The 15,042-nt window shown below is 45.4% G+C and overlaps 1 protein-coding gene across 2 annotated transcripts in view; it reads left to right on the forward strand.

Annotated features, from left to right (window-relative positions):
* The window catches only part of LOC133357558 (sucrase-isomaltase, intestinal-like), a 341,356-nt gene that overhangs the window by 297,529 nt on the left and 28,785 nt on the right, over positions 1-15,042 (forward strand). For both annotated transcript variants that reach the window (XM_061575541.1, XM_061575542.1), the window contains exons 20-27: positions 3,570-3,626; positions 4,108-4,232; positions 4,929-5,017; positions 7,191-7,240; positions 8,981-9,154; positions 10,220-10,360; positions 11,890-12,102; positions 13,910-14,064. In XM_061575541.1, the coding sequence (XP_061431525.1) occupies positions 3,570-3,626; positions 4,108-4,232; positions 4,929-5,017; positions 7,191-7,240; positions 8,981-9,154; positions 10,220-10,360; positions 11,890-12,102; positions 13,910-14,064 (1,004 nt within the window). The remainder of the gene's footprint in view (positions 1-3,569; positions 3,627-4,107; positions 4,233-4,928; positions 5,018-7,190; positions 7,241-8,980; positions 9,155-10,219; positions 10,361-11,889; positions 12,103-13,909; positions 14,065-15,042) is intronic.

Here is a 15,042-nt window from a genome sequence, read left to right on the forward strand (position 1 = left end):
TTCACGGCACTTAATGAGGCGAGAGAGAGGAGGCAGAGTGAGACGAAGTGTGTCTCATTGCCCCAAGCGTCGCCTCTTATACATTTGTTTATTTTTTTAAGGCAGCGCTCTTGGACGGGATGTGCATTGAGTCGTTCCATCGCCTGTGGTTGCACTCCGCTCGCAAAGCGGTGTCACCCACCGAGTGATCTATACATAGTAGGTCTCTCAAGGTAGATAAATGATGACAATTATTTCCATTACCAATGCCACGAATAGCAGCAGCATCATCATCATCATCCTCATCCATCAATAAATAATGGGCGGATTGCTTTTGTGAAACCTGTGCATGCGGCAAAAGTTTGCAGGTATGTGCGCACGCTCGGCTATAGTTAATCAAATTTTATTTTTGATAGATGAAAATTCGCCTTGTGTTGCCACTCCCTGCGTCGTTTGTCACGAAGCCTAATGTCGGGCTCTTTCCATGGAAGCTCATTAATCACCATTATCAACCCTCATTATCATAATTGCTGTCTAAAGTGTCAGGTTATAACTTCGCAGGAGAACACACAACATGTAAATCCCACCTTCTAGCCAAACAGGTTCCAATGCCATTCACGTGGCCGTTCGCATAAATTGGTTTGATGCGGCACTGAATTTCCATTGACGTTTCCGGCTACCGCTGATAGGGTTAGGGTGACTCGGCGCTTAGTGCTTCCAATTAAATCCCAAATCAGGGGTAGATAAAACAAATACTCCTGTCCGATTGACTCGCTTTCCCCTGCCATCGGAATGTGGAATATCCAGCAGTCGCAATAGAGCGCCGCTGGTGGCGAGATGTTTTCTCGCTCGCCTGGTATGCAGGAGGTCGTGGGTTCGATCCCAACTCTGATGCATGTAAATTTGGAGTTTGCATGTTCTCTCATTCCCCATGGTCGTGTGGAGTTTTCTACGCTTCCTCTGGGTTTTTACCTCCACATTTAGAATCAACATCACGCATTTAGAGTAATTGGCTGCTATCAATTTCGATGTGATGAGCCACTTTGTCGACCTTTCAATTCTGGCCAGATCGTTTCTGAAAAAAGCTATGTAGCTCAGTGGGCCTTACCTGGTAAAATAAAAAAAAGTTTAGTTTTACTTTATAACATACTGAGGTTAATGGCACAATTTAAGCTGTAAATAAAAATAAGTGGGCTTTGGCAAGGCACGGCACTAGAAGAGACAATGGCCAAGGGCCAAGAATAGAGATGGAGTGGCAGCAAGGTACGGAACACGTCCAAGAATATGGAACACATCCGAGAGCCATGATATCATCACGTGAGCAGGTGCTAGATGGATCATTACATCACAGGATCATGGGAGATGGTAACAACTTGAGGGGGCCGTTCATCCAACAGAGGATGTGACCATGGCTGATGATGACAATTGTGAATTTATATTCCGTAGAACCCTGCAATGAGATCCTGCTAAATTAGGTCACACTGAGTTACTGAAACCATTATCACTAATTTATTCCCCTACAGATTGTTATTTTTTTTCCATTCAATTATCTAATGTTACAAATTCATCAAAATTGAGGTCACCTTTTGTGCCCAAAAAATATGGTTATGGATGATATTATGCGAGTGTCAGATGGCCGAATGAAAGGAAAAGTCACAGGCTTGTCTGAAAAAAAGGGTCAGATGTAACTCATTTTTGTGCAGAGAATAATCAGATTTATTGTTAAAGCACCCAGAGAGGCGTAGAGATGTGCAATCAGGTTCGTTGAACGAAAGTACTTCAACGTTGATCTTGAGCATTTGAAAATCCGCAATGTCTCTGCAGGGGGGTTTTGAAGCTGGTCTAGCAGCACGCATCATCATCTGAAACAAAGCACATCGCTGGGCCAACAGCGACGCTGATATGCACGCAATATGCGCATAGCTCGCAAGAACGCGTAATCTGTAACTGTAGCTGTTACCTAAACCACGGGGGGTTATGACTTGGCCGAGACGGCCTCCATCCAGATCCCGCAATGCGCCCGTCTGGCCACCAAACCACGGGGGGGGCAAAAAACAAGAGCAAAGTCATCTGGACAATGCACGCATCAACTCTGCAATCAGGGAACTGGGGGTTGGAGCGTTAATTGCTGCCTCCTCATGTGTGGGCTCAATGGTGTGTGTGCACGCGCGTGTGGGGGAGCGGTGGTGTAGCGGTGAGCGCACTGCGCTACAAACCTGGCGACCCGAGTTCGATTCCCGCTCACGGCCAACACCGGTGACGATTATCTGAACCGGTACCGGGCCTCCCCTAGGTCGACTCAGACTCAAATGAGTATCTAGTGTGGCGCGTAAACATCGCCACTCGGAAGACAAAGGCGGCCGGGTGTGGTTGCTGTCCAGCAACCCCCCTCGTGTGCCGTGCCGGCCTTCATAGGTGCTGCTCGCTAAGAGCACTTGCCCCAACAGTCTGTTATGTCTATACGGGGCATCTTTGTCTTTGGGATGAGCCCCATTCACCGGTGGCTGAATAATTACCTGAGCGTTGACTCCTTTTTCAACGGCTGAGTGCTCACTCTAGAAAACTAATGATCTGCGCAGCATTAACCTTTTTTTAATCTCTTCTTGTTGGCCTCTGGGCCAACATAGACTGAGCCGGAGTTGATGGCTTAGTGGTGCCAGACACACGCGGTAGGAGTTGCCCGGCGCTCTGGGTTCGTGTGTCGATGACGTGCAGTGGCTGGAGGGGACTGCGGTGTAAGCGATGCCACCTCGCGATGAGGCGTTAAAATCAACCTCTACTCTGCCCCGAGGATGTAGTGGCTCTCACCTGTGTGTGTCCAATAAGGGATCATTTAACAGTTAAATAGTTTATTTAAAGCTTTCGTGACTGCAGGGATTCATATTCTTGGTTCTTTCGGTAAGGTCACGTAGAAGGGAAATAATGAAATAATATTAATAAAACTATTAAATTCTCACAACGTTTCGATTGCAACACAAGCAATCATCATCAGGTGTGAAAACAACAGCAAGAAAATGTTTTTTCATTTTCTTTTATTGTTTGATTTTTATTATTTTATTATTTCCCTTCATGAACTGCATTGGAAGCAGTTTGGTAACTCGGGCTAAAAGTATATCTTCGCTTTCATTATTATTATCAACCAATGCTTTGTATGTGAAATGTATAATAAGATACGATGCTGCCACAGTGGTGTAATGGTTAGCACACTGGAATTGCCTTCCGAGGTGACCGACTCAATCTCACAGAGATATCCCTGTATAGAGGTTTATCATCACAAGTATCAAACAGAAATTGATGCACACACACACACACACCCGTTAGAACTTCCATATCCTATGAAACCAAATAAATTACTTGTGAAATCTCACACGGACATATCGGTTGAATCATCGTTGCACCTTTGCACTGGGGCAGAGCTAGAGGGAGGCAATTTCCACTTCAATTTGGCGACACGGGCAGCCAAACGAGAAGGAAGTCATTATGCCGACCATTATCTTACGAGCTCCGGTCTTAATGCCCCCCTCCTAAAGTCAGATTTAACCTCAAGGTCTTGCCACTAGCTCCTCCTCTTTCCCACTTCTCCCTTTAAGGGCACAACTGAAGTTCAAGGCTACATACCCGATGGGCAGTGGTACGACTACGAAACGGTGAGTGAACGAGATGCGTATTTTACCCACATCACAATAGCACGGGTTTTGCAGAGGGGTGGCTTTGTTCATGTTTAACTTCATTGCTTTCCTACTGCCGATTTATTTCTGAGCAAAGCGTACGTATTTAAATGAGAACACGTATCATAAAAGCAGGCAGCTTTCAAACCAGGTAAGTGTTCCCATTTGATCTGAATGTACGACTTCACAGGGGATGATGTCACTTGTCTTACGCTATTTGCGTTCTTTTCCCACCAAAAGTGGTGTCATGTGACATGGGATAGCGTCAATTTAGTCGCATGAAGACAATAATTCATGTAAATGATCCAGAAATACGAAGAAGAAAAAACATCTGAAGTTACCTTTAAACAAATCTGAATATGTTTTATTTTACATACCTGCACCTCAGACACGCTTTGCTAAGCTCATGAATGTATTTGTGCTTGTGTGCCTGCATTTGTGTTTTGGTCTGCATTGCTAGGGTAAATTGGTTTCCAAAAACAGGCAGCGGTACACGTTCAGCATCCCCGATGACAAGATCTCGCTGCTCGTGCGCGGAGGCCACATCCTGGCCACCCAACAGCCAGCCACGCGCACTGACCTCAGGTGCGTGAGCAAACTTCAGCCGCCCTGGCAAGTTCAACTTTGATCCCAGCATCTCGTCACAGGGCAAGGAGAGAACGTGTGATGTGTGTGTTGACTTGGCACCTTTCAATTTTGCAGCTCGATGTCTTTGCAAATGCTCCTAGCTTATTCCTTGATGCAAAATAAGTGTGTTTAGTGTTTGTGGGTTGACATTGCCACTGTGTTGAGATGTTAACTCCATTGCCTGGTACGCAGGAGGCCGTGGGTTCGATCCCAACCCTCACGCCTGTATATTTGGAGTTTGCATTTTCTCCCCGTGGTCGTGTGGATGTTTATCCGGGTCCTCCGGTTTTTCCCTCCACATGTTGAATCGACATTCGTTTAGAGTATTTGGCTGCTATAAATGTCCACGTGATAAGCCACTTCATTGAGCAATTAACGAAGCGGCCAAGTCGCTTCTGAAAAGAGCTCTATAGCTGAGTGGGCCTTGACAGTAAAATAATAATAATAATGCATTCCAATGTGGAATGCACCTGTTCCATCTGTACGGGATACAGTGTTGCCCCCTCGCACGTGTGCATTTCCTCCAGGTGTTGTTCCGGTTTCCTCCCACATGTGAACACTCACTAATTCGGCCGATAAGTTTAAATTATTATTTTTATCACTGCAGAGGAATGACGAATGAGTGACCAATTGCTGTGCGTTCTTTTCTACCAGCCGGAAAAACCCCATGGGGCTCATTATTGCGATGGATGCGGACTTTAAGGCTCAAGGAAACCTCTTCTGGGATGACGGGGAGACCAGGGGTGAGTGATGACAAAATGCGGTCATGTTTAAACAGCACATGTTGTTTCTCTCATTCATAAATTGAAAAAAAATCTATAAGTAGTCTCACGTGATTTCGTATATCATTTCACAGCAGTCATATAAACCAAGGGATGCTGCCGCAGCAAACCATTTCTTACACTGAACCTGCGACCCAGAGGTTGGCGGATAGATCTACCGGCACCAGAAGTTGGAACAATGGTGCACGTTTCTTAAATCAACCCCCCCCCCCCAAACTCTGACCAGCTGGGGGTATAAACGGGTTCACCATGGTCATTTGATCAGCAGGCCATGTGAGGTGGAGGGTAAAGTGCCTGCCCGGCCATGCAATAGGAGGCCAAATACCCTCTGCAGGGACTCACTTGTTGAGCTTCCTCTTCTGAGTGTCCTTCCACCAGCAGAATTTTCCTTGAGAAAGCAATTTGCACTGATTCTAAATTACCACCATTACCATATAATTCATAGCAACCCACTGCAGTGGACACGATGGAGAATAATAATTGCATTTTATATAACGTCATACATGTCAACTGCATCCCACAACGATGTACATTCATTATGTACAAGGACCAAATCCCAAATACGAGGTTTGCTACGCACAGCGCGAAAGAAGCCCAACACACACACATGCATACACACCGAGCAAATTAAGACCCTACTACTACCAAGAAAAATCTAAAATTAATAAACAAACTAAGAAATGTAATCAAAACAGAAAGCACAAACGACAAAAAGGTTATCACAGCAAATACATGAGTCCATTAGGACTACACATCTCAGACCACAATCTCCAACTTCCCAACCAGGCCAGTAAACCTTCGAAGGAGGGGCGGTGGAGGGCGCCACGGTGGATAGGAGATGTTGACTCCCTCGCCTGGTATGCAGGAGGTCGTGGGTTTAATCCCGACCCTGATGCCTGCTCCATATTTGGAGTTTGCGTGTTCTATCCCTGGGCATGTGGATTTTTCCCTTCACGTTTAGAATCAACATGCGTTTGGAGTGTTTGACTGCTTTGCATTTCCATACGATAAGCCACTTCATTGACCTGTCATTTGTGGCCAGGTTGCTTCTGAAAAATAAGCTAATAACTCAATGGGCCTTACCTGGTAAAAAGTAACAAAAAGTAACAAATAAAATACAGCAATCATAGGGTTAATGCGCCACACACTTCCTTACTGCTGTCGTAGGGTCGTGGTCCACATCGCGGCTAACCCCTGCGGAGGCTGGTTGTCCTCTGCCGCTCAGTGTTGTGACAAGCGTCCTCTACGTGAACACTCACCTTATGTGCTGCCATTGGCTACGGAGCAGGTCACGGTTTTAAATAGGAAATAAATAGACGTGGAAGCTCTGGTTCGTGATTGCTTGGTAAACAAACAGAAGTGAAAGGGCATGGAATTTGCGTGTGATTGCTCTGTTTTTTCCCTCTACATTGAGAAACATGCATTTGGATTATTTAGATTATGTTGATGCTATAAATGTCCACATGATAAGCCACTACGTTGAGCTATCATTTGTGGCCAGGTTGCTTCTGAAAAATAAGCGAATAGCTCAGTGGGCTTTACATGGTAAAATAAAAATAAAAAATCTGTTTTATTTCGTCTTTTTGGTGAGTTTTATATGTTTACTATATTTTGCACTCCTATCGTATTTATGTATTGTTGTTGTAATGTTCTGACCCGCCTCTTCTGGACATCTGTGAAAAAGAGCTTTATATACCATCCTATTCCTCCAGTATCAATGCATATCTTGATTCTGATTCGGAGCAATCCTGGGCTTGAATCTGGGCAGCCACTTCTGACTAAGCTCAATACTCAAGTGTCGTGACTTCATGGTTTCTCCTTCAACATGGAAGAGACATCTTCCTCAGCAGTGCCTGTGCAGTGGATGTGCATTGCGTCTGTTGTAATGTAATGAATACGTCGGAAACGTATTTTGCCTTTTATCGGGGGAGATCACGCAGCCACCCAGGCCCTATAACGTAAACATCACAGTTGCATACACGTGGGGCTAGGTTAGGAGACACACGCTTGCAAGCGGAGAGAGTGTTGTCCTTCCCCCCACATCTTCGATTAGCACGGTTGGCTACGTACGGTGCGTACGAAGTTCAGCGTGCATGCACACATCATGATACCTGCCGCTTTTCCTCGCCCACAGACTCGTTCCAGAAAAACAAACACCTCTACTACACGTTCGTGTGCACTGACGTGAGTATGGCTGGGCCGCACACGCAGGCATGTGTCCGTGTCCCTGCCTCTCGGAAAAAGAGGTGCCGATGTTTCAGGATCCCTGTGGGAACTCGAGGCAGCGTCGTAACGTCGGGGAGCGCCTCTCCAGCCTGGGCTCAGCCCTCCAGTTTAAGATTCATGAAATTATAATTATTCCATTCATGTAGCGCTTTTCATCAAGGATTTCTAGAGGGCACAGCAGCAGCAGACACTCAGCATGAAAATAATTATATTCTAAAAATATTTTAAGAATCCATTTACTAAATTAACTGAAGTTTAACAAGCGGAAGCATGTACATGTGTTTTAAAACGCATTTTTACATTGTCCACAAACTCAGATGGATTCTAAAATCTCGTAGAAGAGTGTTCCATAGCCTGGGGGCTACACGGGGAGAAATCTCGGTCACCCACAAACTGAAGTTTCAACCTGGCAATGCAGAGAAGATCTGCATCCCCAGATGTTAGGGACCTTGAGGGTACATGGGTGCAGTGTGTCAATGATGTAGGCTGGGGCAAGATGGTCCACTGCTTTGTACGCTAACAATATAATTTTAAACTGTATTCTAGTGCAACTAAAAATCAACCAAGCTACAGACTCGGAATCGTCAGATTATATATTTTTTTAATGAAATGAAATTGTTGAAATATTCTTAGGTTTTTTCGGTAAAGTCATGTAGGTAAAACATCAAAATTAATAAAGATGTAATCCCTGAATCATTGCCTCACTTGATGCAGCTAATCTGGCTGTGACGGTCCCACCTGATGACTGAGACTTGTGTTGCCTCCGAAACGTCGTGATCTTTATTTTATTTTATTTTTTATTAATTTTGATGTTTTACCTACGTGACTTTACCGAAAAAACCTAAGAATATGAATCCTTGCAGTCACGAAAGCTTCAAATCTAAAATTGTTGAAAACTGCATTTTTGTGTAAATAACACGAGCTTTATAGCTCGTGTTATTCCTCCAGGACCAATAAATATTCTGATGATTTAGAACGATCCTGGGTTTGAATCTGGGTAGCCACCTGTACTCAAGTGCCGTGAGTTCATGGTTTCTCCGTCAACATGGAAGAGGCATCTTCACCAGTGCCTGTGCAGTGGATGTGCATTGCGTCAGTCAAGAAGGATGAAGGCCACAGTTTGGTCGAGAAGCAGCAAGAAGTGCGCCTGTGTCTACTGGCACATTCTTATTAGGATCTGAGTGATAACTATGAAAAAAACTATAATTTTATTTTTTTACCAGGGGAGGCCCACTCTGAGCTACACAGCTCTTTTTCAGAAGCGACCTGGCCACAAATGATCTCCCAATAACGTGGCTTATCGCGTAGACATTTATAGTAGCAGCCAAATAGTCTAGATCTATGATTTTAAATCGGAGAAAAATCCACGTGACTACGGGGAGAGAGACATGCAAACTCTAAATATACAGTAGGCGTTAGGGTCGGGATCGAACCCACGACCTCCTGCATACTAGGCGAGGGAGTTAACATCTTGCCACCGTGGAGCCCAACTAGAGCAGAGTGTATGATAGACAAGAGCAGATTATATATTTATTCGGTTTAGCGTTTAACATTTGTGGACAGTTTGTTTAACATTGACTTTGGTCATGTCCCCCCCCCCCCTTGAGTTTTCTGGATGTCCCCCCAGTCCCTCCCCCTTTATGCTAAGTCACTCTGCAGGGTTGACCTGAGGTCTTCACCCACGAACTCGATTTACAGAATCGACTACAGATTACCATGGACGGAGGGTACACGGACCCGGACGGGATCAACATTGATGAGCTGAGACTGCTGGGCCTCAGTTTTCCAATCGGGAGCGCCAAAGTCATCAACTCAGCGGGAGGAGAAGTGATCATTCCGACCAACCAGCTTTCTTTCGACAAAGTCAACAGGGTGAGGAGCAGCGTTTTGTCATTGCAGCGCCAGGCACTCTGCAGGCAGAAGGGGCCTCCACTAGAGCGAGCTCTAGAGAGACCCTTCAAGACTCTAGAGGGTGTTTCTTGACCTCAGGGTCCATGCTGGCCAGACTTATTGGAAGAGGTGGGGGTACCCACACTTTACTCCACCACGTGTGTCCTGCCGACCAATGAACTTGTGAACCCATTCGTGATGCTGGGTGGACCGAGGTGAGGGGGAAGTTTAGGAACTCGCCCCATTGTTTAAACTGCCGTACTGGGAGCTGAAAGCAGTGATGTCTGGATTGCAAGTTAGAGTGTCCTAATCGTTACACCACGGCAGCATCCACTCAATTTATATGCTATTCTTTTGAGAATAAAATAAATTAGCAGACAAGATGCTTCCTTCCCATATTTGTCCAATCGGCTCCGCGTTTTTTTAAAATCCTTTGTATTAAGTTCGCTTGCTTGCTTGCTTAGGACCGTGCAAATCTTTCGGTCGTTTTTTAACCCACTCCCCGTGATCCAATCGAGCTGACATTTTCCACACAGACTCGTTGTGCGTGACAATTAATGTTCGTGAAAAACTTTTTCCAAAATTTTACACTTTTTTGACAAAAATATTATATTTAATTACCAATTGCTTAATGGTGCAATGCAATCATCTGACCCATAGGTGGCAGCCATCTCAAGCCAGAGGACGAGATGACTCTAGCCACCACGCATATAAAGGATTTATAGTGAAAAACTTAGTTTTTACTGGTTATACTTATTACACATCCCATTGGCTACATTCTTTTTAACAGCATTGATTCAATGCAAGCAAACAGTCGACCCCGTTTTGAATGTCATTCTCTCATGAACAGTCAGCCTTGCTTAAACCAAGTCTGGTGAACTGCCCAGCATTTCAAAGGCATTTTTGTTTGAAATTGGTCCTGGTTGAACACCAAACTATACAATACATGACATCGTACTAATAATTTAGCATCACTGGGAAGAGCGCAAGTGGTGTGGTTTTGAAAGAGGGACCATTAACAGATGCTGCCCATCGGTCTTTTGTCAGGTGGGCCACATCCGAGGTCTGGGCATGCGTCTGGGCTCAGAGTACGAGGTGCAGTGGGAGTACGAGGAGGAGCGCTTTGACTGCTACCCGGAGGCCGATGCCTCAAAGTCGAGCTGCGAAAGCCGCGGTTGCATATGGAAGGTGCGGTCACGCGCGTGTGCCCTTGCGGTCGCCACACTACGCCCGCCCTTTTTGCCATGTGCTCATTCTACTGGGAATGACGTCATAGGGGAGTGCTGTTGAGGGGTAATGCAATTACACACATAATACGGGTTTTTTGGGTTAGATCGCGTAACACCGCCAATTAGTAAGGTTTGTCACAGAACATGCCAATTCGTTACGAGTGTAGTCACTCAACTCGTAGACAGTAAGACTTGGAGGCACTTATTTATTTAACAAGCACCATTGGGATAATACACACCCTACGTGGGTGCACACTATTAATATTAAGACCATCTATTGTCAGCAGCACTACTTAGTTAGAACAGTTGGGAGGCTGTCTGCCTAACAGCGCCCCGGGATAGTGAAGACGGAGACAACGACGAGGAGATGGCGACGACGACGAGATGGTGACGATGTTAGATTTGAGCAACACAACGGGGATCCCACTTCCAGGAACAACCACGAGGTCCCGCACAGGGGCCCCTCTTATATTCCCATCGTGGCGTCGCTCCGCCCTGGTCACGCCCCCCTTCTGGAACCTACTAGCGGGTTCCCGGGGCTTCCCCCTGGGCCCCTTCTGTGACATTTCCGCCAGATGTCCCCCTCTCGTATATATCATGGCCTGCTGCCGTATTTCCGTACACCGCAGTTCCCCTTTTTCGCCAGCAGCCAGCGCTATGCCACAATCTGAGTACGACGTTTCGCCAGTAACAACAACTAACTTCATCAGGCGACAGACAGATTTGTTGTAATTACTGGCGAAACATCGTACTCAGATTGTAAATGTTGTGGCTTTGCTTTCCAACACACCGGTGTGCTGTATTATTAACGAATTGGCATGTTCTGTTTATGTGACAAACCTTACTAATTGGCTGTGTCGGGTGGTGGCAGGTTTAATGCCACATATTTATGGATAATATTGGTCGCAAAAGCCTACATGTTAAAGTATCAATAAGTAAAGATCCCGTGAGACCAGAATGCTTCGGCCCATTGTATGCCCGCATCATCATCTAAACTTAACAAACTTGACAATTACTCAAAAATTACTCAATTGCTATTACACAGGCCAGGTGCTGAGTTAGCCTTTTTAATGTATGTATGTTGAATATCTTTCACGTCGTACGTAGCCAACCATGCGAATCGGAGGTGTGGGAGAAGGACAACGAACTAAGCATAAAAAGCAGTTGTAAAGAAATGAGTTTTCAATCCAGATTATTTAAAAGTGCATAGCTCCAGTGACTTCCTAATATCGGAGGGAAGAGCGTTCCATATGGCCACAGAAAGGGCATCTGAGAACGCACGATGCGATGACCATCTTTCTTGTTGTGTCACACCAGGTACCGTTCAAATGTGTTGAGATGAGATGTGATGTAAGTTGCTGATCACGTGCAAAGTACGCCGAGAATGCTTCGGTTGTGATGGAGGGCATATCGACCAAGCCAGCCAAGCATCATCATCACGACCATGATCAAGACTCATTCGCGTGTTTTCATTGTCCCGCGTGCCAGGAGCACACGACACCCGGCGTGCCGTGGTGCATCTACGACGGTGTCTACGGCTACGAGGCGACGGGCGCCCCAACCCCCACCGCCATGGGCCAGCGCGTGGTCATCAAGCGCAACGCGGCCTACCCACGCCGCTACCACAGCAGCAGCAACCCCACGGTGGAGACTCTCAACGTGGACGTCGAATTCTTCAGCGACCACAGCCTCCGAGTCAAGGTAAGTAAGTAACAAAAAGGTCCAAAATGAGCACTGAGATGGAAATTTCACATTCCTTTGACGGTATGTATGTATGGTGAACTTCTTTCGCACCGTATGTAGCCAACCGTGCTAATCGGAGGACGTGTGCGGTGTGGCTAAAATGTGAACATTCCATGGCGAGATGTTACCTACCTCGCCTGGTATCCAGGAGGTCATAGGTTCGATCCCGACCCTGACGCCTGTATATTTGGAGTTTGCATCTCTCTCTCCCTGTGGTTGCCTGGATTTTTCTCTAGGTCCTCCAGTTTTTCCCTCCAAATCTAGAAGAATTGCATTTTATATATTTGGCTGCTATAAATTTCCATGTGATAAGCCACTTAATTGAGCTATCATTTGTGGACAGGCAAATCGGAGGTGCCTGGGGAAAGGACATACAACGTAAAGACAAAAATCGGTTCCAAAGAAATTAGTTTTCAATTTAGATTTAAAAGTGTGGAAGCTCCAGTGGCTTCCTAATATTGTAATGAAGAGCGTTCCACACGGCCGCAGAAGCACATCTGAAAGCGTGCGATGCAGTGACTGTCTTTGTTCGATTGCTAGCCAAAAGCTGCTGCTGCTGCGAGGATAACCGGAGTTTGCGTGATGATGGCTCATGCTCCTTGACGAGACCAGCAAGGTGTTGTGGTGCATTTGTGGCAAACACTTTGTGTGTAATGAGCGCGACCTTCAAATGTATTCGTTCAGCAACCGGAAGCCAATGCAGCTTGGCGAGCACCAGACGCACACATAGTATAACCACTTTTTTTTTTCTTCTTGGTTCTTTCGGTAAAGTCACGTAGAAGGGAAGTAATAAAATAATAAAAATAAAACATAATAAAATAAAATAATTCTCACGACGTTTCGGCCACAACGCAAGCAGCCGTCCTCAGGTCGGACGGATGAATCCCTGCAGTCACGAAAGCTTTAAATCGAAGTATAACCACTGTTGACCTCCTCACAAAATGGTATGCATTGCATCTACCCTGGGAGGGATGATGGGGATAAATCAACCCATAACTAGGATTTGAATCTACAACCGTACGATTGCAAGCTGCTTGCTCTACCGCTGAGCCACCTGAATATTACTTGCATAAATATTACTTGCATAAAAACCTCTCAAAGCTGGATTCGACTAAAGCCGGAGATCGGGGTAAGACAAAAGACCTCCCAAGGTAAATAGAGAAAAAATATTCACCACTAAGCGCCGACACGAACACTCTGCGCACAGTCGGCGGTGCTGTGAGATTATGCGCATCAGAATATCTAAAGCTATTATATGCACGTACTATCATTTGTTGTATGGAATTTTGGAGTTCAATTCCCTTGGATGCCACATGTTATGTGCTGGGAAAGCTGAAGATCCCAGCGCATGGAGATAAACATTGGACATCATGCCAAACTATAAATTAAACTATGACATTTTTATGTTACCAGGTAAGGCCCACTGAACTATGTAGCTCTATTTCAGAAGTGACCTGGCCACAATTGATAGCTCATCAAAGTGGTTTATCATGTGGAGATGTATATAGCCAAATACTCTGAACGCACGTTGATTCTAAATGTGGAGAGGATAACTGGAGGTCCCGAATAAAAACCCATGCGACCACGGGGATAGAGAGAACACGAAAACTCCAAATATACAGCAGGCATCAGAGTTGTGAACCCACGGCTTCCTGTATACCAGGCGAGGCAGTTAACATCTCGTCACCGTTAACAGCAAGCGGTACAACCCAGAGCCACGTAAGAGGGATGAAATACCGCAAATCGTGATTTTTTTTATCCCCAGATTTACGATCCAGCAAAAGCTCGATATGAAGTTCCGGTCCCACTCAACAAACCGAGCGTCCCCGGTGGCACCGAGGCTTCCCGTTTGTACCATGTGGAGTTCGTGGACAGCCCATTCGGAATCCACGTCATCCGCAAAAGCACGGGGAAAGTCATGTGGGTATTGCCATCACAGTGCGCACAACAAACACACAATTGCACGCATACATACATGCATGTGCCGTGCACACTTCGTACGCACATATACATTCAGTGTCAGTTCATTCGACTCCTAAATTCGTGACAGATCCAGACTTGAATAAATCAGAATTCGGGTTATTCCACAAAGGCTTCCTGAAAGTAAATAAAAGCATAAAAAAGTAAGAATGCAGAGGTCAGAACACTGTTCACGTTCTGATTAATCTGTACAAAGGGCCTGGCATTGTGCAGACAATCCACATGCATCAGTCTGTCACGTGGTCTGTCACGTGGTCTGCTCGCGATGAGGTTATGCTCTTGTTTTAGTATATCATCCCTCTCGATATATTACATTCATTTAATTTTATTAATCTATTAAAAAAATTACTGTGAAACAGTGAGGACGTAATATCATCACCAGCAGACCACTGGCGAGACGGTTGCAATCTTTCAACCTTAGATAACTTAGTCACGAGCTTAGTTGGAATTTTTTATTAATGTTACAGTCATTCTACAAAAAATTTTAGTTAATAAAAAAATAATTGATCAAATATTGGTGTGCAGTGCATTCCATTTCTAAATAAACAATTGTAAATGTTTTCTTTGTTATTTAATATAAAATGCTTTTAATTCATTACATATTTTGCAAAATTAATTTATTTTGTCAATCAATTACTCACCATCCGTCCCTATTTAAATCACAATGCTGTACATCATTCGGATGTCTTGTGAGGCCGTCATATCACGATTTTGCCTCTGACTTCGCAAAGCAAACATCCAGCGACAGATGTGCCGATGGGGAAAGGGGTGGGGGGGACGTACAGCATTGGAGAGACACCTCCCCAAAGGAGGGGGACTCAAAGCCAGGCATTGACTCAGGGGTGGGGTGGCCCCACTTGGTTCCGAGGTTCCCGTTGGAGGCAACGGGGGTGTCCCATCGAGGCCGCCCATTGGGCC

This window comes from Lethenteron reissneri, chromosome 58 (assembly GCF_015708825.2).
Source record: "Lethenteron reissneri isolate LAM-NWPU_2019-01 chromosome 58, ASM1570882v1, whole genome shotgun sequence".
NCBI lineage: Eukaryota > Metazoa > Chordata > Hyperoartia > Petromyzontiformes > Petromyzontidae > Lethenteron > Lethenteron reissneri.